The sequence below is a fragment of the Elephas maximus genome, chromosome 21 (assembly GCF_024166365.1).
Source record: "Elephas maximus indicus isolate mEleMax1 chromosome 21, mEleMax1 primary haplotype, whole genome shotgun sequence".
In the NCBI taxonomy this organism is placed as follows: domain Eukaryota; kingdom Metazoa; phylum Chordata; class Mammalia; order Proboscidea; family Elephantidae; genus Elephas; species Elephas maximus.
In genome coordinates, this window is record NC_064839.1 from 24,548,487 (window position 1) to 24,574,725 (window position 26,239).

The 26,239-nt window shown below is 47.9% G+C and overlaps 2 protein-coding genes across 3 annotated transcripts in view; both read left to right on the forward strand.

The window, feature by feature from the left end:
* Nucleotides 1-900: 900 nt before the first annotated feature.
* On the forward strand, nt 901-25,825 carry ADGRG3 (adhesion G protein-coupled receptor G3). Of its 2 annotated transcripts, none has more exons than XM_049864494.1 (12): nt 901-1,170; nt 6,042-6,189; nt 14,709-14,847; nt 16,698-16,844; nt 17,569-17,703; nt 18,226-18,265; nt 18,404-18,504; nt 18,648-18,760; nt 21,718-21,998; nt 22,205-22,298; nt 23,457-23,659; nt 24,719-25,825. In XM_049864494.1, exons 1-12 carry the CDS (start codon nt 1,110-1,112, stop codon nt 24,823-24,825), a joined length of 1,569 nt encoding a protein of 522 aa, XP_049720451.1. In that variant the 5' UTR covers nt 901-1,109; the 3' UTR covers nt 24,826-25,825. The 2 variants fall into 2 exon arrangements, with proteins under 2 accessions (XP_049720451.1, XP_049720450.1); XM_049864493.1 differs by having other exon boundaries at nt 904-1,170; nt 23,385-23,659.
* Nucleotides 25,557-26,239, forward strand: part of DRC7 (dynein regulatory complex subunit 7) — a 44,319-nt gene continuing 43,636 nt past the window's right edge. The window contains exon 1 of the mRNA XM_049864470.1: nt 25,557-25,630. The gene's annotated coding sequence lies outside the window, so the exon portion shown is untranslated. The remainder of the gene's footprint in view (nt 25,631-26,239) is intronic.

Here is a 26,239-nt window from a genome sequence, read left to right on the forward strand (position 1 = left end):
AGGAAGTGGCCAGGACGGTCACCGCCTTGCTGCCGCTCTGTGCCTTGTACTATCCAGCGTGGTGGGGGAGACCCGGGTGTGGGGCCATCTCCTCTCCTTCCAGGCTCCTGCAGGTGTGGGCCTGAGCCTATTGTGTTGCTGTGTGCCATCTAGTTGATTTCAACTCATAGTGACCGCACGTGACAATAGAACTGCCCCATAGGGTTTTCATGGCTGTGCTCTTTATGGGAAGAAGCTCTGGTGGTACTGTGGTTAAGCTCTTGAACCCACCAGTCATTCCAAGGGAAAAAGATGTGGCAGCCTGATTCCATAAAGATTACACAGCCTTAGAAACTGTATGGGGCAGTTTTACTGTGTCATGTGTGGTTATTATAAGTAGGAATTGACTTGACTGCAACAGGTTTGGTTAATCTTTATGGGATCAGGTTGTCAGGTCTTTCTCCCTTGGACCCGCTGGTGGGTTCGAAGCCCTAACCTTTTAGTTAGTAGTTAAGCTCTTCAACTTTTGTGCCACCAGGCCCTGGCCTTGTTCAAACCATAGGAAGGAGCTTGAGCACCATCTGCCTCTCCATCCTCATCCTGCTGCCAGGCCCTCTGCCCGACAGGCACCTCCTCCCCCCAAGGCAGCACCATCACTGTGTCTGCTTCACAGAGAGGGAAACTGAGGCTCAGAAAGACCCATCCTCCAACTGAGGCCCCAGCTGGGAGGGGAGGGTCTGAGCTAGGTGTGCCCAGCTCTGAATTCTGTGTTCATCACCACTTCCCAAGGTCTGCTTGGGTGTGGTTGCCTCTTCCAACGTGAGACTTACACCCACAGCCCACCAGGCAGGGCCCTGGGAGCAGCGACCCTGGGTGGGCTCAGGAATACCTGCCCAGTCTGGCTCCCTCTGGAGGTGGTCACAGAGTAGGCTGAGACTGGGAGCACTGCCCAGTTCCCTGTACTCGCCTTTCATAACCCAACCGATGGTGCCATTGAGCAAGAAGAGTGAGAAAGAGGCCACAGGAAATGGCGGGGGTGGGGACAGGCGGTTCAGTAGAGCCTGGGACCAGAAGGCCAGGAGGCCAGACAGCTGCAGGGCTCCGGCCAGGTCAGACAAGGCTGGACAAGGATGGTGACACCCAGGAGCTTCAGGGTCCTACATTTCCTGCTCCTTCTGCTCTTGGCTTCAGGTGAGCAGGTCCATTCGTCCTCTCCTCCTGCCAAGCTCTGAGGCCCTGCTCTGCTGAGGGGCCAGGTAGGGGGAAGGTCCGAGACACAGCAGGGGTGGAGAGTGGGGGTTTCTGGGGTTCCCTGAGGAGCCTGCCCTGACCGGTTCAGCACCTTTGCTAGCCTTGTCCCTCTGGTCAGTCCTGTCGTCCCAAAAGGCTTGGGTCAGCGCTGGGCCTCAAGTTCCCTTTCTTTCCAGAGTGCCTTTGTTGGGGTGGTACAGAGTGCTTCCCGGCTCCCCCACTTCCAGGCTGTGGGTCCCTGACTGGCCTGGCTCTGGGATGTGGCTTCACTGGCCACTGAGCTCCTGGGGAAGGGGGACAGAACCCTTTGGAAGCTGAGGCCAGGCAGGCTCACACTGCCCTCTCCCCACCCCTTCATCGGGCCCCTCCACCCTCACATACCACCCACACCAGCTCCCCCTCCCTGTCTCTGCAAATGGTCCCACAGCCAGCCAGAAAAAGACTCCTCCCACTTCTTCTCTCCCCAGCCTTGTGTAGACAAACACCTGGTGGGTGGTTCTCGAGGCTAAGCTGGGAGCTCAGGCCTTTGCTGCTGTGGTCCTTGCTCTTGGGTCAGCCACCTCCACTCATCGTCCACCTGGTCTGTTCTTTACTCTTTTTGTTCGCTCTGTGACATTTACAGCCATCCCTTTGGGCAATGGGAGATGCTCCCTCTGCCGTGTTCCCATCTCAGCTCCATGGTCCTACTTGCTCCTGATTCAGTGAGTGGCTGTGCGTCTGTCTCCTCTGTGTCTGTCCAGCATGGAATGAATGGCCCCACTCTTGGACCCAGGGAAATGTGGATTTGAAGCTCAGCTCCCGTGTGCTGGCGGTTGACTTTGGGCACATTGATCAGCCTCTTTGGGCTTTAAGAACCCTGCTTCCTTGCAAATGTCGGGGGATTCAGTGAAGCGTGGAGTTCAGTCCCCAGTTCAGAAAAAGGGTGAAATGACAGCTCGATCCTCCCAGAGGCTTGGTTCAGAGAAGTTCATTGCCAACACTTGACGGATAATTTATTATTAACCAGAGAGGGGCTGCCACCAGGTCTCAGTAGATATCATAAGGATGCTGGGTCCTTCACAAAAGCTGTAATGCACTGGTTGGGCACTCATGGCTCCTCCGAGTGAACACATCGCCCCTGTGGTGCTGGCGGCGCTCTGGTTTGGGCAAAGCATTAGCGATTTGAACAGTGTGAGGAGCTTTGAGATGTTTACATCTAGAGGTAATCCTTGTTCCTTTGTGGAGGTTTATGGGTGAGTCTCCATCCACTCATTTGTTTATTCACTCATTCATTCATTCCCAAAACACTGACAAGCCCTATAAGCTGTGCCAGGCCCTTTGCTGGTTACTGTGGTGGTCCCTACCCTAGGGGGCTCTCAGTCTAGCAGAATGACAAGGGTTGGGGAGGTGGGAGCCCAGCATCTGGGGACTCTGAAGTCAGGAACCAGCAGGTGACAGATTCACACTGTAACGAACAACCGAAAAAAACAAATTCATTGCTATGGAGTGGATTCCAACTCATAGCAGCCCTGTAGGACAGAGTAGAGCCGCCCCATAGGGTTTCCAAGGAGCAGCTGGTGAATTCGAACTGCCAGCCTTTTGGTTAGCAGCCAAGCTCTTAACCACTGTGCCACCAGGACTTCTAAGGGGGACCAGAGAGAAGCTTTAATAAAGGAACAGTTTACAAAGGCGTGGGCACGGGCAGAAGGACCAAGAAGGGGGTGACGCACTAGGGCTGGCACTGAGGGAAGCTGTTAGCATCCCTGGGCCTGAGGGCAAGGGAGGGAGTGGGCACCAGACAGGAGAACAAGCTGCGGCTGTAGGAGAGATGGGGCCACAGGGGCAGAAGGAGAAGCAAATATCCACCTCTCCTACCCCCCTGGCCTCCTGTCCACTCTGCATTTACTGAACCCAAATGGAAGCCAAGAGCACAGAGCCCTGTGGGTGCTAACCTTGGAGGCCCACCTCGGCCGCAGAGCGGTGGACAAGTATGGAGTAAATGTGAAGGCAGAGGACGCCACTGCATACACAGGAGGGGAGATGGCCTAGTTCAGGGTCTCATGTCTGGTCTAGATGCTTCCAAAGTCTTCAAGAAAGAATTTTGTGATATTTAAGTATTTGTTTGGTGCTAGGCACTAGTCAAGAGCACCAAATACATGACAACACCGAAATTTCGCAGCAGGCCAGAGGGACACTGTGTTACCACCCAGCAGTGGGTACACCCAGCACCCATTCATAACCCCATGGGCATATGGGGGGCTGGGATTGCAAAGATAATGGTACCTCCCTTGAGTTGCCAATTTCCTCTCCTCTCTTTTCCCCTCTTCCTCGCTACCTTCTTTCTCTCTCTCTCTCTCCTTTATTTAAAAAAAAAAAAAATCCCAGAGTTGCCCTCAGGTGGATTCTGACTTATAGCAATCCTATGTGTGCTGGAGTAGAACTGCTGCATAGAGTTTTCAAGGCTGTGACCTTTTGGAAGCACATCGCCAGGCCTCTTAGGGTGGATTTGAACTGCCAACCTTTTGCCTAGTAGTTGAACACTTAACCTATTGCACTACCCAGACACCTCAAAAAAGCAAAGGTGGATTATATTATATAAATGATCATCTGCTGCCTGCTTTTCTCACTAAACGATGTGTCGTGATTATCTTTACAAGTTAGCAGAAGTTTAAGGTTCCTTTATAAAAGCTAATTAAAACAGCATTGTCATACACAGATCTGATCATTATAAAATCTGCTCTAAAATATAATTTTTTGCCCTAAATTTCCTCTAGCTTTGCTGTCTTTATCCTTACTGTGTATTTCATTTTTATCTTAATGATTAAATATTAAGTAGTTTTTTAAATTGTGAAAGTAGTATTGTGCATAGTTTTACAAAAAAAGCAAACACTGGAGGACAGCATAAAAAATGAAAAGTAAATGTCGCCCTGCCCACTTCACCCCAGCTCCATATATTTCACAGGTAGCCTCCCTTAACAGTACCTAAAGTGTTCTTCCGGAAAACAAGACCCACCCCGACGCCCAAATGGGTAAAGATCAGGAGGAAGTAGTTCACAGACAAAGAGATAAAAATGGCCAGAGAATATATAGATAGCTACTTTTTTTTTATTACTCAAACTCCTTAAAAAACAAACCCAAACCTGTTGCTGTCGAGTTGATTCTGACTCATAGCGACCCTACAAGACAGAGTAGAACTGCCGCGTAGACTTTCCAAGGAGCGCCTGGTGGATTCGAACTGCTGACCTTTTGGTTAGCAGACATAGCACTTAACCACTACACCACCAGGGTTTCCTCAAACTCCTTAAAGATGTGAAAATTAAAAAGAGATTAGTTTTACCTTTCAGATTGGCAAAAAATTTAAAAGTTTGGTAAAATCTAGGATTGTGAGCATGTGGGGAAATAGTCACTGTTGTCTGCTTTTGATGGGAGTGGAAATAGGTACATTTTTGGAGGGAAATTCAATAATATCTAACAATTTTTAAAAGCACATACATTCCTATTATAAGAATGTTTTTTATGAATTCTCAGCAGGGACTGGCAAATATGTACACTCTCAAAGATTGTCATTGAAGCATTGTTCAAATAGCAACAAAGAAACAAAAAACAAACCCACTTAACTGTCCATCAATAGCAGACCTGTTGCGAAAGTGTCGCAGCGCCTGCATGATGCAATAGTATGCAAGTGTTGAAAGAATAATATGGATTAATGTGTGCTGATGTGGAAAGCTCCCTAAGATGTAACGGATATATAGCTTAGAGATCCCATTCATGTACATTTTTAAATAATCTACATATAAGTATTTGTGTATGCATAGAAAATTTCCAGAAGGTTGTGCAATCAACTGTTAAAAGTGTTTACCTTTGGAGTGTGGCCTGGAAGCTGCAGGAAGGGAGACTTTCACTTTTTATTTACGTCCTCATGTACTTTTTAACATTTTTAAAAACTCTATGCATGGATTGACTTTTGTTGAGAGGCAGGTAATATCTGGACGCCCAGACATACATCCAACGCAAATATACAAATAATCTTAACAATGAAGTTCTCAACTCCTGGAATAAGTCATAATGGCTCTTTGAACCCCTACAATGGGCTATGTTCTTTACGTTATGTCCCAGAACTTGGAAGGAGGGTATTAGAAACCCCATTTGCAGGTGAGAAGATTGAGGCTCAGAGAGTTTAAGTAACTTGTCTGAGGTCCCATAGCTAGCAAGTGACCTAAAGCTTCCACTCCATCACCTCTACCAGGTGAAAGAGAACTGGACTAGAAGTCACGAAAGCTGGTCTCTAGTCCTGGAGCAGCCTCCAACAAGTTGGTGGCCTTGGACAAGTGACTGCGCCCCAGGGGGCCTCAGTTTGCTGTGTTCTGTACCTTCCTCAGGAGGTAGCTGTCAGAGTCCTAACGTGAATGTGGGAGAATGAGGCAAACCAGGACAGAATACCCCCGATAGTTACATCGTGCAGCCACAGTTGTCAGGGCTTCGTAAAGTCTGATATGGAACACTCATGGAAAGTCAAGAAGACTCCACGGGGGAGGTGATAAAGGAGTAATAGCACTAACATATGGACCTTTTTATCTACAGAGCCACATGCTAAGCCCTTGGTATGTGTTTTCCCCCAAAGAATCCCACTGTAAGGTGGGGGCAGTATCTCTTTCCACTTTGGAAACTGAGGCCAGGGTCTGGGTTTGAGTCCAACTCAAGTACACACAGCCAGTGTGGGTGGACTGGGATTCCAGCCCATACCACCAGAATCTGGAGCTCAGTCTCCTTCTCAACCCCCTGCTGTCTCCTCCCCACCCAGCCCTGTCACACTCTCTGTCTCCCTCCCTCAGGTGAAAAACATCCCGAGAAGCCGCGAAACGCCTGCCTGGGGGAGGTCAATTCGGGCCAGTATGACTCCTTCAGCCTGAACAGCACTGCCACGTGCTTCACAAAGTGTAGGCGGAAGGATGACTCCTGCAATCTGAAAAACTTGCAGAGGTGAGGGGGCCCTCGAAGCTGGGGCAGAAATCTGGGGCTTTGGGATGGGGGAAGCAACCAGGAAAGGGATGGAGCCATCAGCCCCCATGGCCAGAAAACATAGCTCCCATCTCATTCTTCTATTTGTTGTTTGACATCCAGACCTCCTGGGAATCAGGGGCCCTGCTGGTCCAGGAGATGCAGAGATTAATCAGCTCTGCCCTTGGGAGTTGTGGAGCAACAGACATGGGCCCAAATGTTGATGACTCCAGAGTGTGATCATACAGATCTAGAAAGGTGAACAAGGTGCCAGTTGAGCCCAGAGAAGGAAGCCTGCCATGCTTCACCCATGAAAGGAGACAAACCATGAAACGGCTTCGAAGGTTGCACAGGAGTTTTCCAGCTGGATTCAGGCAATGGTGGGGGATACAGTCAGCAGAACCTACTTGAACATTGAAGGAGAACTACAGAGCTTTGAACTGTGAAACAGTAAAGATCGGAGGGAGAGAGCTGTCAGAGAGAGGGGAACAGGTGGGGGATAGGCCTAGAAATGTGAGTAGGGACCAAAGTCCAAAGAGATTGCGAGCTCTGCAGAGGAGTCTGGATTTTATTCTATACCAGTGGGGGGTCGGGGGGGGGGGGAATGGGAGCAATGACATATTTTAAGCAGAGGAAGAGCATGGTCAACTTTGTGTTTTTAGGAAGACTGCTCAGGCTTCTGGGTGGTGACACAGGAGGAGACATGCCCAACTGGCACCACGCACCAGGAGAGGAGAATGGATGAGAGAATTGCGTGGTGTGTAATCAATAAGACCAAGAGACCAATTAGATGAGGGGTGAGGGAGAGGAAGGTGTTTAAGGTATAGCATCTCCGTGAGTCATCTCCAAAAATACTCTGCTTCTCTCTCCTCCACTTCCAATAAAAGTTGCCTATAACTCTTCAGGGATACCCAGAACAGTGCCTGGCATATTTGCTATTGTTATTGTTAGGTGCCATCCAGCCATTTCTGAGACAGAGTAGAACTGCCTCATAGGGCTTTCTTCCTGTAATTTTTATGGAAGCAGATTGCCAGGTTTTTCTCCCGAGGAGATGCTGGGTGGGTTCAAACCGCCAACCTTTCGGTTAGCAGCTGAGCAGTTAACCGTTATGCCACCAGGGCTTCTTATACCTGTTGCCATTGAGTTGATTCCAATGCATAACAACCCTATAAGACAGAGTAAAACTGCCCCTTAGGTTTCCAAGGAGCACCTGGTGGATTCAAACTGCCGACCAGGGCTCCTCATAGTCAGCACTAAATAAATATTTGTTAAATAAATGAATGAAAACCCTGCCCTCTCAAGCTTGGTGTTAGGAGAGCAATCTGACTGAATGACATCATTTCAGTGGCCTGGAAACACCCCAATGTCCACCTGCAGTTTCTTAGCTCCAAAGAGCCCTACAGGGGCTCCTCTTTGTGCTGCCTTATGGTGGCATTGTCATGGAAAAAGCAGGGCTCTGAGATCAGAGAACTTGGGTTCTATCCCAAACTCCATCATTTATGAGCTGTGCCAAGTGCCTTCAGCTATCTCTTCTATCTTCACAACAACCCTACGAGGTAGGTCTTGTTATCAACCCATTTTTCAGATGAGGAAACTAAGACTCCAGAAAGTCAAATCCCAAAGGTTAAATAACGTTCCCAGCTGATAAGTAGCAAAATGAAACATGAAGCCAGATCTAGAAGGCAGTTGAGGGGTATATAGTATTATATAGGCTGAGGTCAGATTGACAGTGCTCAAAAGTGGCACTGGATGTTGGACAGGTTGTCTTTCAGCTTGCTCATCTGTAGAGTGGAGTTAAAAATAACACCCAACTTACAGAATTATTGTAAGGATTAAATATATAATTCATACATGTCAGCTATTATCATTATCTCATTATTAGCATAGTTATTTTACTATTATTCCAAAGCCTTCATTCTTTTTTTTTTTTTAACTTTTATTGAGCTTCAAGTAAACGTTTATAAATCAAGTCAGACTGTCACATATAAGTTTATATACACCTTACTCCATACTCCCACTTGCTCTCCCCCTAATGAGTCAGCCCTTCCAGTCTCTCCTTTCGTGACAATTTTGCCAGCTTCCAACTCTCTCTATCCTCCCATCCCCCCTCCAGACAGGAGATGCCAATACAGTCTCAAGTGTCCACCCGATATAATTAGCTCACTCTTCATCAGCATCTCTCTCCCACCCACTGTCCAGTTCCTTTCATGTCTGATGAGTTGTCTTCGGGGATGGTTCCTGTCCTGGGTCAACAGAAGGTTTGGGGTCCATGACTGCCAGGATTCCTCTAGTCTCAGTAAGACCATTAAGTATGGTCTTTTTATGAGAATTAGGGGTCTGCATCCCACTGATCTCCTGCTCCCTCAGGGGTTCTCTGTTGTGCTCCCTGTTAGGGCACTCATCGGTTGTGGCCAGGCACCAATTAGTTCTTCTGGTCTCAGGATGATGTAAGTCTCTGGTTCATGTGGCCCTTTCTGTCTCTTGGGCTCATAGTTATCGTGTGACCTTGGTGTTCTTCATTCTCCTTTGATCCAGGTGGGTTGAGACCAATTGCTGCATCTTAGCTGGCCGCTTAGCATTTAAGACCCCAGACGCCACATTTCAAAGTGGGATGCAGAATGTTTTCATAATAGAATTATTTTGCCAATTGACTTAGAAATCTACTTAAGCCATAGTCCCCAAACCCCTGCCCTTGCTCCACTGACCTTTGAAGCATTCAGTTTATCCCGGAAACTTCTTTGCTTTTGGTCCAGTCCAGTTAAGCTGACCTTCCATGTATTGAGTATTGCCCTTTCCTTCACCTAAAGCAGATCTTATCTACTAGCTAATCAGTAAAAAAAAAAACCCTCTCCCACCCTCACTCCCTTCCCCCCTCGTAACCACAAAAGTATGTGTTCTTCTCAGTTTATACTATTTCTCAAGATCTTATAATAGCGGTCTTATACAATATTTGTCCTTTTGCCTCCGACTAATTTCGCTCAGCATAATGCCTTCCAGGTTCCTCCATGTTATGAAATGTTTCACAGATTTGTCACTGTTCTTTATTGATGCGTAGTATTCCATTGTGTGGATATACCACAATTTATTTAACCATTCATCCGTTGATGGACACTTTGGTTGCTTCCAGCTTTTTGCTATTGTAAACAGAGCTGCAATAAACATGGGTGCGCATATATCTGTTTGTGTGAAGGCTCTTATTTCTCTAGGATATATTCCGAGGAGTGGGATTTCTGGGTTGTATGGTAGTTCTATTTCTAACTTTTTAAGATAACGCCAGATGGATTTCCAAAGTGGTTGTACATTTTACATTCCCACCAGCAGTGTATGAGTTCCAATCTCTCTGCAGCCTCTCCAACGTTTATTATTTTGTGTTTTTTGGATTAATGCCAGCCTTGTTGAAGTGAGGTGGAATCTCATTGTAGTTTTAATTTGCATTTCTCTAATGGCTAATGATCGAGAGCATTTTCTTATGTATCTGTTAGCTGCCTGAATATCTTCTTTAGTGAAGTGTGTGTTCATATCCTTTGCCCACTTCTTGATTGCGTTGTTTGTCTTTTGTGGTTGAGTTTTAATAGAATCATATAGATTTTAGAGATCAGGCGCTGGCCGGAGATGTCATAGCTGAAAATTCTTTCCCAATCTGTAGGTGGTCTTTTTACTCCTTTGGTGAAGTCTTTAGATGAGCATAGGTGTTTGATTTTTAGGAGCTCCCGGTTATCTGGTTTCTCTTCATCATTTTTGATAATGTTTTGTATTCTGTTTATGCCTTGTATTAGGGCTCCTAACGTTGTCCCTATTTTTTCTTCCATGATCTTTATCGTTTTAGTCTTTATGTTTAAGTCTTTGATTCACTTGGAGTTAGTTTTTGTGCATGGTGTGAGGTATGGGTCCTGTTTCGTTTTTTTGCAAATAGATATCCAGTTACGCCAGCACCATTTGTTAAAAAGACTATCTTTTCCCCAATTAACTGACACTGGGCTTTTGTCAAATATCAGCTGCTCATATGTGGATGGATTTATATCTGGGTTCTCAATTCTGTTCCATTGGTCTATGTGCCTGTTGTTGTACCAGTACCAGGCTGTTTTGACTACTGTGGCTGTATAATAGCTTCTGAAATCAGGTAGAGTGAGGCCTCCCACTTTCTTCTTCTTTTTCAGTAATGCTTTACTTATCTGAGGCTTCTTCCCCTTCCATATGAAGTTGGTGATTTGTTTCTCCATCACATTAAAAAATGACATTGGAATTTGGATCGGAAGTGCATTGTATGTATACATGGCTTTTGGTAGAATAGACATTTTTGCTATGTTAAGTCTTCCTATCCATGAGCAAGGTATGTTTTCCCACTTAAGTAGGTCCTTTTTAGTTTCTTGTAGTAGTACTTTGTAGTTTTCTTTGTATAGGTCTTTTACATCTTTGGTAAGATTTATTCCTAAGTATTTTATCTTCTTGGGGGCTACTGTAAATGGTATTGATTTCCTCTTCGATGTTCTTTTTGTTGATGTAGAGGAATCCAAGTGATTTTTGTATGTTTATCTTATAACCTGAGACTCTGCCAAACTCTTCTAGTAGTTTCATTAGTTTTCTGGAGGATTCCTTAGGGTTTTCTGTGTATAAGATCATGTCATCTGCAAATGGAGATAATTTTACTTCCTCCTTGCCAATCCGTAAAGGCTTCATTCTTAATCTCTCTAGTATACCTTCCTCATAAGGTTGTTGTTGATATCGAGATAATGCATACAGAGTTATCAGCAAAAAGTAGAAGCTCAGTAAATGTTTATGTTCTTTATTTTAATGACTTCTTCTGATTATAAAAGTAATACATATTCATTGTAAAATACTTGGAAAACAGCTATAGAAAAAAAGGAAATTTCCCCTAATCTCAACATCTAGGGAAAAAAAAAAACAAACCAAACCCGTTATCATCAAGTCAATTCCGACTCATAGTGACCCTGTAGGAACTGCCCCATAGGGTTTCAAAGGAGCAGCTGGTGGATTCGAACTGCTGGCCTCTTGGTTAGCAGCCGTAGCTCTTAGCCACTACACCACCAACAGGTAACCATTATTTTTATTTTGGTATATTTCTATTTAGCCCTTTATGTAATATGTAAGGTAATATATAAACAGACATGAAATGTATGTATTTATAGTTAACTAATTGACATCACATTCTATCACAACTCATTTATCCATTCTACTATGTTAATGGATATTTGGGTGATCTACAGTTTCTGGCTTTATTCATATAGTGCTGCTATGAATATTCTTGTTGATGTGTTTTGGTGAACATATGTATTTTGTAAGATATATCCCTAGGGATGGAATAGGTAGATAATAGGGTAGGCACAGGAGCCCTGGTGGCACAGTGGTTAAGCATTTGGCAGCTAATCAAAAGGTCAGCAGTTCAAATCCACCAGCCACTCTGCTGGAGAAAGATGCAGCAGTCTGCTCCCATAAAGATTTGCAGCCTTGGAAACCCTATGAGTCAGCTCTACTCTGTCCTATACGGTTGCTATGAGTGAACTCGATGGCAATGGGTTTGGTTGTGGTTTTTTTTTTTTTTTTTTTTGAGGGTAGGCAGAGACTGTCAAATAGTTTTCCAAAGTGGTTGAACCAAATTTCACTTCCACCAGAAGTATAAGATAGTTCCAGTTACTTCACTTCCTTGACAACACTTGGCATTGTCTACTTTTTCATTTTAGTCATTCTGGCAGGTTCGTAATGTGTATCATAGTGATTTTAATTACACTCCCATGATGACTAATGGAGTTTAAAACCTGGACATTTGGATAGCCTCTTTGTGACATGCCCTTTTAAGTCTTTTATACACTGCTCTATGGGGTTATTTGAAATTTTATTAGTGATTTTTAGATGTTCTTTATATATTCTGAATACATGTCCTTTTGTCAAATGTATATACTGTGAATATCTTCTCCCTCATTGTAGGTTGCCTTTTCATTCTTGTAATGCTGTCTTTTGAGGAAGGGCAGAGCTCCTCATTTTAATGTAGTGCAATGTATTACAATTTTTCTTTATAGTTAATGCTTTTGTATCCTGTTTAAGGAATCATTGCCTACCCCAAGATCATAAAGATACTCCTCTGTGTTTTCTTCTGAAAGTTTCATTGCTTTATCTTTCACATTTCTATCTACAATCCACAACAATAACAGTAACAAACTGTGGAAAATCTGCTCTGCTTCTCAGAGGTTTACAGTAGCAAGTACTTAAAGTGCCTTAGTTAGACATCAGTGAACTAGAGGGTAGGAGATAAACCCTACAGGTATTCATGGGCCCCGCACCTCAGTAAATTTTTGGAACGCTCAGAGGCCTGGAGAAGGCTAAGCTACCCTCTCCATGGTGAAAGACAAAGTGTTGAACCTCTTTGCCCTACCATGAAAAAAACAGGCACAATGTGGAAAAACACATGCCAAGAAGCTATATTAATCTCAGACAAAGAAGATGATGCTTAAACAGGTATTCACTTTGTAATTATAAATTCAACTATACATCTATGTTTTAGAGAATTTTTGAATATGTTATATTTCATGACTAAAATAACTTTTTTAAGTGCCCTGAGAACCAGATCAGAAAATCTCCCTTTGAGAAAGTAAATTGTACTTCTTTTGTGAGGCCAAGGAATTTTTTTTTAGGTACATGAGGTGAAATTTACGTGTATGTAGTGAAATATAATTCACTGTTTTATTTGGTAACAATGAAAATTGCAACACTTCTTTGTCTAGATTTCAAAAAGGCAAATCAAAGCTGGGATCAATTTGGTGTTAGCTCAGTCAATGGATTTGAACAATCCGGTCCCACTCTTTCTAGCTGGATTGTGTCCTTATTGTCTGTCCCACCCAAGTACGTTTGGCTTACTCTTTCTGTTGTGCAATATTTTTCCTGTGATCTCATTTCTTTCCCCCCTTGGTAACTATGACTGTTCAAAAATTATGCCAAATGAAAGCTTTCCTTTTGTCTCCCTAGAAAGCCCTCCATAGCTTCTCCTTTCCAATAGTCTTGGTCTGGTTGTACCTGCTTCTGTTTCCCTTTTCTTCCACCGCTACCCTGGTCCTTACCTGTTCAGAATTGCTGAGGGATCTCACCCTAACAAGATTAGCACTAATCCAGAGAACACAAAATAATAAATGTTGGAGAGGTTGTGCAGAGAATGGAACACTTATATGCTGCTGGTGAAAATGTAAAATGGTATAACTTTGGAAATCAATTTGACGCTTCCTTAAGAATCTAGAAATAAAAGTACCATACCATCCAGCAATCCCACTCCTTGGAATATATCCTAGAGAAATAAAAGCTGTCACATGAATAGATATATGCACACCCATGTTCATTGCAGCACTGTTCACAATAGCAAAAAGATGGAAACAACCTAGGTACCCATCAACAGACAAATGGATAAGCAAATTATGGTATTTACATACAATGGAATACTATGCAATGATAAAAAAAAAAACAAAGATGAATCTGCAAAACATCTCACAACATGGATGAATCTGGAAGACATTATGCTGAATGAAATCAGTCACAAAAGGACAAATATTGTATGAAACCACTATTATAAGAAATCAAGAAAAGGCTTTAACACAGAAGAAAACATTCTTCGATGGTTACGAGGGTGGGGACAGAGGAAGAGGGGGATTCGCTAACTAGATAGTAGAAAGCAATTATCTTAGGTGAAGGGAAGGAAAACAGAATTGCTTACGGAGGTTAGGCAGCAGCGTTCAGGATCCAGGTATAGGAAAAGGAATCGTCCCCTGGAGTGCAGGGAGGTTCAGTACCACGGAGAGCACCCAGGGCTTGCTTTCCCCCTAACAGTTCAGCTAAGGGGCCCTGGTGGCACAATGGTTAAGTGCTCAACTTCTAACCAAAAGGTCGGAGGTTTGAACCCAACCCTCTGTGAGGGAGAAGATACCTGGAGATCTGCTCTCGTAAAGATTACAGCCTAGGAAACCCTATGGGACAGTTGTACTCTGTCCTATAGGTTGCTATGAGTCGGAATCGACTTGACGGCACACAACAGCCACAACAAGGATGGCAACGCGACAGCAGTAAAATAAGTGCCAGTTAACTTTTGTGTTCTATGTGGTTCCCAAACCAGCTCTGTTGCAAGACATGCTTAGTTTTTCAGAGGCTAAGACATCCTTAATCTTCAAAGGCTGAGTTCCCAGTGTTCAGCTGGCACTCAGCAAAAGTGGTGACATGCTCAGTTATGCCACACAGCCATCTCCTCAGAGTTGAAAGTACTCAGAGGGGCAACCATCTGGAATCCCTCAGGATCAGCCCACATTGATCCCAAGCCACCCCCTTCCTCCTGTAGCAATCCCAGAGTCTGCTATTTGGTCTTCTGGGCCACCCTTCTCACCAAAGAGTCTGTCGATTGCTGCGCGTGGTATCTCTCCTCCTGTCATCCAGGCTGGGGACCAAGTAAGTGAGTGGGTAATTCAGCCTGTAAGATCCTATTCTCTCTCCTGACCCCTGGCCCCCTGCAGATACTGGCTAGATTATGAGACCCACCTGGTGGAGAACACTTTGATAGAGATTGTGAATACATCTTTTGTGAAGACTTTGGTCCATAACTTCAGCACCGACACCTCAGATGACCTGTATTTTTCACTGACCCCCTCTCAGGTAAGGGATCCCCCCCATCCCTGTTGGCTGGTCCTGGGTCTACTTCTCTCAGGCAAACTTTTCAGAATTCTGAGACAGTCATGGTCTGTGCTTGGTACCCGTCAAAACTTATCCCTTCTGTGTCCTATTTTGGCAGTTCTTTCTCCTTGCTAACAAGTGCTAGTGAGTTCACTGTATGAGTGGATCGTGGTAGTAGATTAGGCAGGGTTGTAGTAAGAATCGTTTGGAAAAGCACAGAATTGAGTGTCAGCAAAACTGGCTTCCAGTCCTAGACTTTCCACCACTTCGCTAATCTCCTCCAGGAAATCCCATCTCCTCTTTGAGCCATACAGTCCTCACCTGTAAAATGAGTTCTAAATCTCCTCCACAGTCTAAAATTCCCATGATCTCTTCCACCCAGAGAACAATTTGAAACCAGATAAAGGGCACATTTGATAGTATAGTAAAACAGTTAAATTGGCAGACCCTGGTTTACATTGTTCCTGATTCAGATCCCAGCTGTGCCCCTTACTATCTATTGTGATCTTGGGCAAATTACTTAACTTTCCTGAGCCTCAGTTTCCCCATCTGTAAAATGGTGATGGTATTGCCCACTTTCAAGGTTACTGGGAGGAGCAAACTAGATGACGGACAGGGAATGCCTACCACAGTGAGGACTCAGTAATGGTCATCAGCCTTCCTTAAGGAATGAACGTAATGGCGAAAGTTTAAGCACACAGGAAAGTTGGTTAATGTGAAGGAACTTTTTGGTGTATTTGGAGAAGGAGAGGTGGAAGACAGATAGGGTCTTTCTCAACTCTTTTTTTTTAAGCAGCTGAGCCCTCGGCATGGGGTACACACTAGCCACAGGAATCGCCCACGTATCCCTCTGACACAGGGTCTGGGCTGGGAAGGGGAAAATTGAGGCCTTCAGCTCCACCTCGTAGCTCCGTGTTCCAATGCCTCTGGAAATGCTTTTAAGGCAGGCACCAGGGGGCATCAGGCTACAGTCCCAGGAAGAAGAGGGATATCAGAGAATGAACACAACTTTTTTTTTTTCTGTAATTACCAGTGAAATTTATCTTAATGTTGTGACCGTTTTCAGTTTTTTGTTAATTTGTCATTGGTCGAGGGGCAGGAGGACACATGCTCAGTGTGGATTCTTATGGGCTCCATTTCTGCCTCTGCCATCTCCCTTCCTGAGCTCCAAGGGAGTCACACTTTTCTGATGGTCTTATTGTTTCCCTTCATTCCCCAGTCTGGAGCTAGGCACCATCACCATAAACCAAAAAACAAAAACCCTTTGCTGTCAAGTCGATTCTGACCCATAGCAACACTATAGGACAGAGTAGAACTGCCCCACAGGGTTTCCAGGGAGCGCCTGGTGGATTCGAACTGCCAACCTTTTGGTTAGCAGCCATAGCTCTTAACCACTGCACCACCAGGGCTCCACCATCACTATAAGTCCTATTTAAAAACAGAGGCTGTGAGGACCTGGCCAAAGCACGCCACAGACAACCACACCTTCCTCACACTTGCAAACTGACTGCCACAGTCCAGGAGCTCTTCCACATGTCATCTGTTCACAGCCTTTCTGTTTGACAGGTGGCCATAAGGCACATTGTTACCTCCCTTCTCATATAGGGGACACTGAGGCTCCATGGTGCCATGAATGTCCAGGGCCTCACAGGCTGGGAGGTGGCAGAGCTTGGACTGTGTCCCAGGTGTCCTGCCTCTCAGAGCTTATGTCTTCAAGTGCTGCCCTTCCACCAGGATCTGCCTCACGTTCCCCTCCCACCTGGGGGAGTGGCAGAACTCATGGGGCTGGAATCCTTGGGTAAAGATGAGTGCTGCTGTGGCTGTGGTTACAGATCCCAAGGCAGGTGATGGAGAATGAGAACAAGCCTCCTGATAGAGTCCTGCTTCCCAGGAGTTTTTTTGAATCCTTGCGGCCCAAGAGGTCTTCAGTCCGGTTGGCCGTAACCATCCTGGATGTTGGTCTGGGGAATCTCTTCAAGGTAAGGAGAGGCCTGGGTGGGGCTCAGGGTAACTCAGCAGTTAAATGCCAGGTTCACTTGGGTCCCAGGCCCCAACTCACCCTCACTGGAGTCTTTGCTGAGGGGCTGGTTGGGCATGGTGGGGCAGCAGGTCAAGCCTCGAGAATGTTTCAAAAGCAGCCTCATGACCATGGTCACCCCAGGCCCCTGTCTCTGAATCACCCACTCAGAGGTCTGGCACCCCACACACCAGAGCTGTGGACTTGAATATGTAGCCCAGGTGTGTTCATGTGCTCACGTGTCCATGTGCAGGCACAAGCACGCAGATACTTTTATATCAGCACGCTAATCATGTGTGCCCAGGCGTGGCCATGTCCACATGAGCAAGTGTCCCCACACCCTTGAAAATATGTCTGCCAGGTGTGTGTACCCAGGGGTGTAGATCTCTTCATGTGCAGACGTGGACCCCTGAGTGTTGTTGTGGCCAGGGGCACCCCCTGTCCTCCATTTCTAGGCTGAAATTTCTTCTGGCCTTGTGCCCTCTGGTTAAGTGGACAGAGGAGCTCTGGAGGCCTACAACTGAGAGGCATGAGTTTGGCAGCCGGTTTGCCTGGAGGGGGCCCCTGGACCCCTGGCCAGTCTTTTCCCTCCAGGCAAGGGCCATGGGTCCTGGAGGCTTCCAGGGACCCTCAGTTAGGGTTGGGGCTGGGGCAGCCCTTCTGCAGCCTGGCCTCCCCCTACACAGGGCCCCCGGCTCAGCCTGGAGGATGGCAGCAGCGTGTTGAACAATCGCCTGGTGGGCTTGAGTGTGGGCAGTACGCCTGTCACCGGGTTGGCCAAGCCTTTGGAGATAACCTTCTCCCACCAACGTTACCTCCCCGTAAGTCCCCTGCCCAGGCCTGGCAGTCACAGTGGGGCAGACAGCCGGGTGGGCACACATGGGCATATGGGCTCTGAGCAGACACGCATAGGACACTGTGCCTCCTAGGCTTACACGTGCACACAGGACTATGCATTAGGGCCAGAGACACTTGCCCGCCCTGTGCATATATGCCCACGTGCCCCCAGACAATACCCACTTGCTTGCTCATAGAGGTGCACATCCAAAAAACCAAAACCCACTCCCATTGAGACCTGGTAACCCACATGCATGCATATGATGTCACATCCGTCCACCTCCATGTGCCCCTAAAGTCACATGCACACAGACACGCAACCCCCCTCCAGCCATATGCCATATTCACTCCCCTCACACGCTGATCCAAGGTATATGAAATGATGCAGTTTGTTTTCCTCTGAGACCCATGGGACTGAGCCTTGTTTTCTACCCAATGCACACATGCTAAGACACATGGGAATGTGCTACCCTCCTTCCCCCGTAACTTTCACCCTCTGGTTTCAGAACATGACCCTCAGCTGTGTATTCTGGGATGCGACTAAAGGTAGGGCCTGGAGGACTTTCTTGGCAAGAGATAGTGGGGAGGGGATGGATCCCTTAGCAGGTGGGGTGGCCTTCACCCTCAGAGTTCTTCCTCTCCCCTCTCTCCCCTCCCCTCTCTTCCTGGTGCCTCCTCTCTCAGGGCCGACAGGAGACTGGGCATTCAAGGGCTGCTCCACGGAGCACAGAGATAGGAGTACCGTCTGCCGCTGTGACCACCTGACCTTCTTTGCCCTGCTGCTGGTAAGGGTCCCAATCTACCCCGACCCCAGCAGTCCTGGAGGCTCCTGCCTGGGGAGGGGGTTGCCTGGCAGGGCCAGAGCCTGTGTAGGGTGTGGGCCAGGCCTCTGCTGAGAGGGTTCTGCTTTGGGGGGGGTCACCCACAGAGGCCAATCCTGGACGAGGCCACCGTGCAGGTGCTCACACGCATTTCCCAGGCGGGCTGTGGAGCCTCCATGCTCTTCCTGGCTTTCACTATTGCCCTCTATACTGTCCTGAGGTGAGTGACTCCACTTCCCACCCCATGCTTCCCTCCTGCCCTCAGGGAGGCGGTAAGGCAGGGTAGAAAGCACCCTGGCTGTGCAGCCTTGTACTGACACCCTCTCCAAACCTCAGTTTCCTCATCTATAAAATGGAGTTAGAGGTTGAAATGTGGCAGGGCTATTTCAGTAGCAAATGACAGAAACTTGACTCAAATTGGCTTACACATAATAGGGCATTGTGGTTTCCATAATTGAAAAATCCAAGGAGAGTGGGCTTCAGGCATGATTGGGTCCAGGGGCTCAAAAGATGTCACCAGGACTTGGTTTCCCTCTGCATTTCACAGCTTGGCTTTCCCCTTTATTAGTCATGTCAGGCAGCTTCTCCACACTCAGGGGCCTCTGGGAGCCCCAGGTTTTCATCACATCTTCTTAGCAACTCAGGCAGAAATAAAAAGGGGTTCCTCTCCCCCAATATTTCTACACTAAGTCCCTGAATTGGGGTGGTTTTTTTTTTAATTTTATTTTGAATGTTTTTTGTTTGTAAAATATTTTATTTTATTGCTTTCCAAAATATTTTATTTTGAAATAGTTATAGACTCATATGAAGTTACAAAAATAGTACGTAGAGTGCTGTAGACCCTTTACTCAGCTTTCCCCAATGGTGACATCTTACAACTGAAGTACAATGTCAAAACCAAGAAATTGACATTGGCACAGTACTGTTCACTAGACAACAGGCATTACTCAGTTTTCACCATTTTTTACATGCATCCATTTGTGTGTGTGTGTGTGTATATGCAGGATTGGCTAAATCATTTGCAGGGCCCAGTGCAAAATGAAAATATGGAGCCCCTTGTTAAAAAGTTTAAAGCGCTTGGCTGCTAATCAAAAGTCCGTGGTCGAACCCACCTGCTACTCCATGGGAGAAAGGTGTGGCAGCCTGCTTCCATAAAGATTTATAGCCTCGGAAACCCTACCGAGCAGTTCTACTCAGTCCTATAGGGTTTCTATGAGTTGGAATTGACTTGATGGCAGAGGGTTTGTTAAAAAGTTTTTAAGAATTTTAAGACAGTGACAGTGACTGTAGAGCATTAAAAACCAAGCACAGAGCCCTTCTGGGCACCAGGTCTTGTGGGACTGTGAAGACCATGCATCCATGAAGCTGTGTCTTATGTGTGTGTGTGTGTGTGTGTGTGTGTGTGTGTGTGTGTGGTGCTATCCCATGTATAGACTAGGATTGATCTTTACTGGCCTGACCTGGATCAATGTACCCATGACTGAACTGATCATGGTCTTCGAAGGATGGAATGCACAGATTGGCCAAGTCAGGCCATGTGCCTGCTGTTGAACTTGAGATACCAAAGGGCCAACCCCACCCAAACTTCATGGCTGAATGTGGAGAAGGGTGTTCCTTAGAGGAACTTGGGGCTGATTACAGAAGGGGAGGTGGTGAGTGCAGAATGGGCAGAAACAGAGAGATGGCCTAACCCCACTCTCCTAGGCCCAGGTTGTGGCTGAGGGACCCACAGGACCTTTTGAAGGAGCCTATAGGGAGCCTGTGGGAGCAGCCCCATGCCTGGCCTGCCCTGTCTCCACCTCCTGGAGGTACCTTTGGGCCTCCTGACTCCTGGACCAGTTCTCTCTCACTGCCCTTCTCGACGTGCCTCTTTGCCTCCTTCACCATTTGACCCTGGGCTTCTGCCCCCCACCAGCCCCACCCAGTCCATCTGAAGCTGAACTATGAGCATAAGTGGTGTCACCTCCACCCCCCAAGCCTTAGCCTAGGACAAGCTAAGCATGACTTTCCAGCCAGCTGCATTGCTGGATCCTGTGAGCCAGGCTTGGAGCATCAGAAGGAACAGTCACCAGCTCCCAAGGGTGGGGCCTCGTAACTCAGGTGAGGTGGACATCATCCTGCATGCCCCCTGCAGGCAGCCCTAGGCTCCCATCCCTCTGGTGAGAGTCCTTTGGGATCTGATTTCCTAAGAATGCATAATGGGAGTTCGAATGGGGGAGATGAGCCTGGGGAGGCAGCCCTGGGCAGGGAGGCTAGAGCCCAGAGTCAGAGCTCCTGCTCTGCTTGGTGACTCCCTGTCCCCACTCTGGGCCTCATTTCCCCACCTATCAAACTGGGTTAATGATACTCACCCTACCTCCACTGTAGGCCTTGACATCCATCCATCTGTTCATCCACTCACTGAACCAACAGGAAGCAGGGCCTCCTCCTGCCCGCTGTGCTAGGCCTTGAGTTCATGGAGAGATAAGGGGCAGGGTAGAGTTACATTGTGATGGTGAGAAACTTCTACATCCACCCAGGCTAAGGGGCCCTCAGGAGCCCTGGTGGCATGACAGTTATGTGCTCGGCTGCTAACCAAAATGTTGGTGGTTCGAACCCATCCAGTGGCTCCACAAGAGAAAGACCTGGCAAGCTGCTTCTGTAAAGATTACAGCCAAGAAACTCCTATGACTCTGTCACACAGAATCGCTATCAGTTGAAATGGACTCAATGGCACCCAACAACAACAACGAGGGGCCTTCAGAGTCAGCCTCCTCAGAAGGAAAAGTCTAAGGGGAGTTCTGAAGGTGGAGGAGGAGTCAGCAGGCAAAGAAGTTGGGAGGGCCTGAGAGGCAGGGACAGGCATTGAGAGCAGAGTGAAGAGCGTGGGTGAAGTCCAGGAGGTATGAAAAACAGAAGGTGTTCAGGGAATTACAAGGTATACAGTTTGGGTAAAGCATCAAGCCAAGGGGTGAGGCCGGCAGGACCTGGAACCTGTAGGGTCCTGTGGGCCATGAGAGAGGTCCTGAACTTGAACCTGAGTGCATTACAAACTGGCTGCTGGGCAGGAATGGAAGCTGGAAGATCAGGCGAAGAGCCAAGGGCTCATGGTGGAACAGAGGAGGTGGGGTGGAAAGGCCTGGGTGCCCCATGAGAGTTGTGGCCCCTTGTGCCTTTCACTGGCCCTTCTTGGCCCAGGTTCTTCCGGCAGAGGTTCAAGTCAGAAGATACCCCCAAGATCCATGTGGCCCTGAGTGTCAGCCTGTTCCTCCTGAATTTAGCTTTCCTCATCACTGTGGTGAATGGCTCGCAGGGCTCCAATGCTGCCTGCTGGGCTAGGGGAGCTGTCTTCCACTACTTTCTGCTCTGTACCTTCACCTGGATGGGCCTGGAAGCCTTCCACCTCTATCTGCTTGTCATCAAGGTCTTCAACACCTACTTCGGGCACTACTTCCTGAAGCTGAGCCTGGTGGGCTGGGGTAGGTGCTATCTGGATTGTCAGAGGAGATGGATGGGGTGGACATTCCCTCCAGCCAGGCCCTGGGGGGCCGGCTAGGGGCATTTCCCTGGGGAGAGAGGAGCTGTCAGACAGGCTCAGGGTTCAAGGAATGGGCAGCTGGAGGGGTTCTGGAGGAGGGCATGCCCAGGGAGGCTGCAATGCCTTAACTCCTCCCCTTGCTCCCAGGCCTCCCTGCCCTGGTGGTCATTGGCACCGGGAGTACCAACAGCTATGGCCGCTACACAATCCAGGACAAGGAAAACCGTACCATGCTGGAGCTGTGAGTGGCGGCTGGGGGAGCAGGGCTGATACCAGGTTCCAGGCTTCACATATCGGAGCCGGAGGGAGGGGGAATGGAGGGAGTCCTAGGACGAGAGATTCAGTGTGATGAGGCCAGAAAAATCTTCAGACCCAGCTAGCTCATGGCATGCAGGGGTAAATTGAGGCCTGGAGAGAGGAAGGAAAATGAGAGAGGGGAGCTGAAAAGGGGGAAAGAGAACTGAGCCAGGAGGCAGAATACTGGGCTCTAGCCTGGGCTGCCACTAGCCCATACAGCGCCTTTGGGCAAATTGAAAAATGTGCCCCACCAGACGCTTAACCTGGTAAGTGGAGGACATGCTGGATTTCAGCTCCCAACTGCCCCCTCCACCCATTGTACAGTGCACAACCTGCCCAACCACTTGTAGCAGCCCTGGTCCTAGTCCAGGCTGTACTCTTGACGTATTGTGTGACCTTGGCCAAGCCCCTCAGGGCAAGCTTCAGTTTCCTCATCTGTACCATGGGGATGATCAACATGCTCTTTTAGAGCCTTTTGTCCTTGCAGTACAAAGTGGAGCTGAGCTGAGCCTTCAGACTCCTGCCCTGGCATTCTCATGGTGCCCACCCCTGAGCCCACAGCCAGCACAGAGCTGGAAAGGGCCAGCAGGGCCTTGGGCCTGGCCCCAGAGTATCACATCAGGGGCCAAAGGGGCTGGATGGGAACTGTGGTGGAATGGCAACCATGTACCTACTCACTGAGTCTTCAGGAGGCCGTTTGGAGCTGCCAGATGTAGGGTTTTACAAGAGAAGCTGACATCTGGATATTTATGCCAAACCTGTTTTTTAGAGGATAGCTATTAATTCAATTTTTTTTTTTTTTTACAATATATGTGGAGCATATGAAACATGCCTTTGGGGCCAAATTGGCCCTTTTGCACACACGGTCTAAAGAGGCCCTTGAGCACCTGCCCCAGGAGGAAAGCGGGGTAGGTGGGTGGAGATAGGGGAAGACATTTTGGTCTTCAAAGGTCAGTCAGGGGAGACTTCCTGGGGGCTTGCTGGGCAACGCTCTCCTCTCCTTGTCCCAACGGCCATCCTCTTCCTCCAGGTGCTGGTTTCGTGAGACGACTGCCCTGTATGTCACCGTCCATGGCTACTTTCTTATCACTTTCCTCTTTAGTGCCATGGTCCTCGGCCTGGTGGCCTGGAAGATCTTCACTCTGTCAAGTATCACAGCGGGCAAGGAACAGGGGCTGAACTGGAAGGGGGTTCTCACTGTGCTGGGCCTCTCTAGCCTGATGGGCATGACGTGGGGGCTGGCTATCCTCACACCCCTGGGCCTGTTCACCATTTATATCTTCGCAGTGCTCAACTCCCTGCAAGGTGAGGCACCTGTACACACACACACACACACACACACGAATGCACGCGCGCGCGCACATACACACACAGGAGCTTTCTGTGCTGGATTCTAGTGTAATTCCTTAGCACTATCTTCCAAATCCCTGCTGTCTCTCAGTTTATCCCATCTAGTTATCTTGGAGCCCTGGTGGAGCAGTGGTTAAGAGCTCAGCTGCTAACCAAAAGGTCAGCAGTTCAAATCTACCAGCGACTCCTTCGAAACCCTATGGGGCAGTTCTACTCTGTCCTATAGTGTCCCTATGAGTTGGCATCAACTCGACAGCAACAGGTTTTTTTGTTTTTAGAGTTATCTTGACTGTTAAGCTTTTTTTTTTTATTTCAGAGATCCTATATTTTTACTCTTTTTTTTATTGTGATTTAAGTGAAAGTTCACAATTCAAATCAGTTTCTCGTACAAAAACTTATACACACATCGTTATGTGACCCTAGTCACTCTCCCTACAATGTGACAGCACACTTCTTCACTCCAGCCTGTATTCCCCGTTTCTACTCAACCAGCTCCTGTCCCCTTCTGCCTTCTCATCTTGCCTCTGGACAGGAGCTGCCCATTTAGTCTCATGTGTCTACTTGAGCTAAGAAGCACACCCCTCACCAGTATCATTTCATGTCTTGTAGTCCAGCCTAATTTTTGTCTGAAGAGGTGGCTTCGGGAATGGTTTTAATTCTGGGCTAACAGAGAGTCTGGGGGCCATGTCTTCTGGGGTCCCTCCAGTCTCAGTCAGACCATCGAGTCTGGTCTTTTTACTAGAATTTGAGGTCTGTATTCCACTTTTCTCCTGTTCCATCAGGGACTCTCCGTCGTGTTCCCTGTCAGGGAGGTCCTTGGTGGTAGCCGAGCACCATCTAGTTCTGGTCAGAGACCCTATTTTTAATTTCCAAAATTTCTATTTGGTTCTTTTCTAGAAATAGGTTTCATTTTTCCCTGATTTTTTCCCTAATGTCTTTTAAGCAGTTTTTAAATAGCCCCCCTCCCTGCATGTCCCCACCCACAAGCTCACTGCTACCCCTTTTCACCCCCAGGCATCTTCATCTTTGGCTGGTTCGCTGTCCTCTACTTCCCTAGTCAGAGTGCCTCCTCATCTGCAACTACCCAAGCCGACCAGACCCACTCGGTGTCTCATGGATAAAGAGGCTGCCAAGTGGCTAGGCTGGGAGCTGAGCCCTGAGCTCTGGACTCAACTCTGACTTACTGGGTAACCTTGGGTCAGTCCCTGCTTCTCTCTGGGCCACAGTCTCCTTCTCTGCACACTGTGGCTGAGGAGGGGAGATGGAGACCAGGTTGGACCACGTGGCCTCAAAGGTCCCATCCAGACGCATCTGTGGTTCTGAGAGTTCATGAATCCAGGAATGCAGAAGGTTAACGCGCTCATAATCCTGGGCCCCCTCCCAGCATACAGTGATGCCTCCCCTCCCTCTCCTGCTCACCTTGGTAGCAAAGCAGCCATTCTTTGCCCTTACCCACCCTCTGGTCTCAGGAACAGCCTAAGCTTAAATAGGAGAGTCTCTTGTAGGCACAGACCCTTGAAGGAGCCCCAGCCTCTCCCCTTACCCCTGTCACTTCCCTCTCAGACTCCAACTTCTGGCTGCTTGTACCTGTGAGGGGAGGTTTCCAGGAGGTCATTGTCCCCTCAGGCATTGGAGGAGTTGTTGGCTGAACTTTTTAGGTGGGGGGTTGATCCTCCTACCCAGCACAGCCCTGGTTTCTGCAGTCCCACCTGGGTCCATCCTCCCTGAAGAGCCTCTACCATTCAGGGGCTGCCAGCCTTCAAGATGTCTGGGGACATGGCTTCAGAGAACGTCACAGACTCAGTGGGTATGACACCTCAAGCAAGTCTGAGTCTCCACTCTGACTGCCAGGCGGGCAGCTGGACCTCGGATCTGCAGTCTTTTGGGAGTGGCCAGACTGTCACATGCATACTGCACACCTGAGGGGTGAGCATTTTTGCTCCTGTCTGTTCAGTGTGTGGGTCAGGGGGCTGAGGGTGGGGGAGCAGGCTTGGCATTTCCACCAGAATTGGAACTCCAGTGGAGCAGGAACCATGACTGCCTCCTCACTGTTTCCGCCCAGCCTGAGCTCAGGGCCTGGTGCAGTTCAGGCCCAGAATAAATATTTGTCAGTTGAACGAATCCATGTGCAGGTTTGGCTCCAACCTGACAGGGCCCTGAGCCAGGAAGTGTTTCTCAGGCCAGATCAATTTGGGTTTGTTGTTTTTCCTCGTGGCTGTCCCTCCATGTCTCCATTGCATTTTGGTTTCTCTGGTAGGAAACAAAAAGAGATAGAGATCGTAGAGGTAGAGGTAGAGAGAGAGAGAGAGATAGAAAGAGAGAGAGATAGAAAGAGAGAGAGAGAGAATTAGCAGACAGGCTAACACTGAGAGAGAACAGAGACAGAGAGAGGAGGCAGCCCCCTGGCCTGCCCCAATCCGAGGGTGGCGAGCATTGATGTCAATTCCCTCCTCAGGTCCCACCTCACAAGTTCCCGACCCCATTAGCCTTAACTCTAGCCTTAACTTACTAAGTGCCGTGGGAAATCTCACCCTC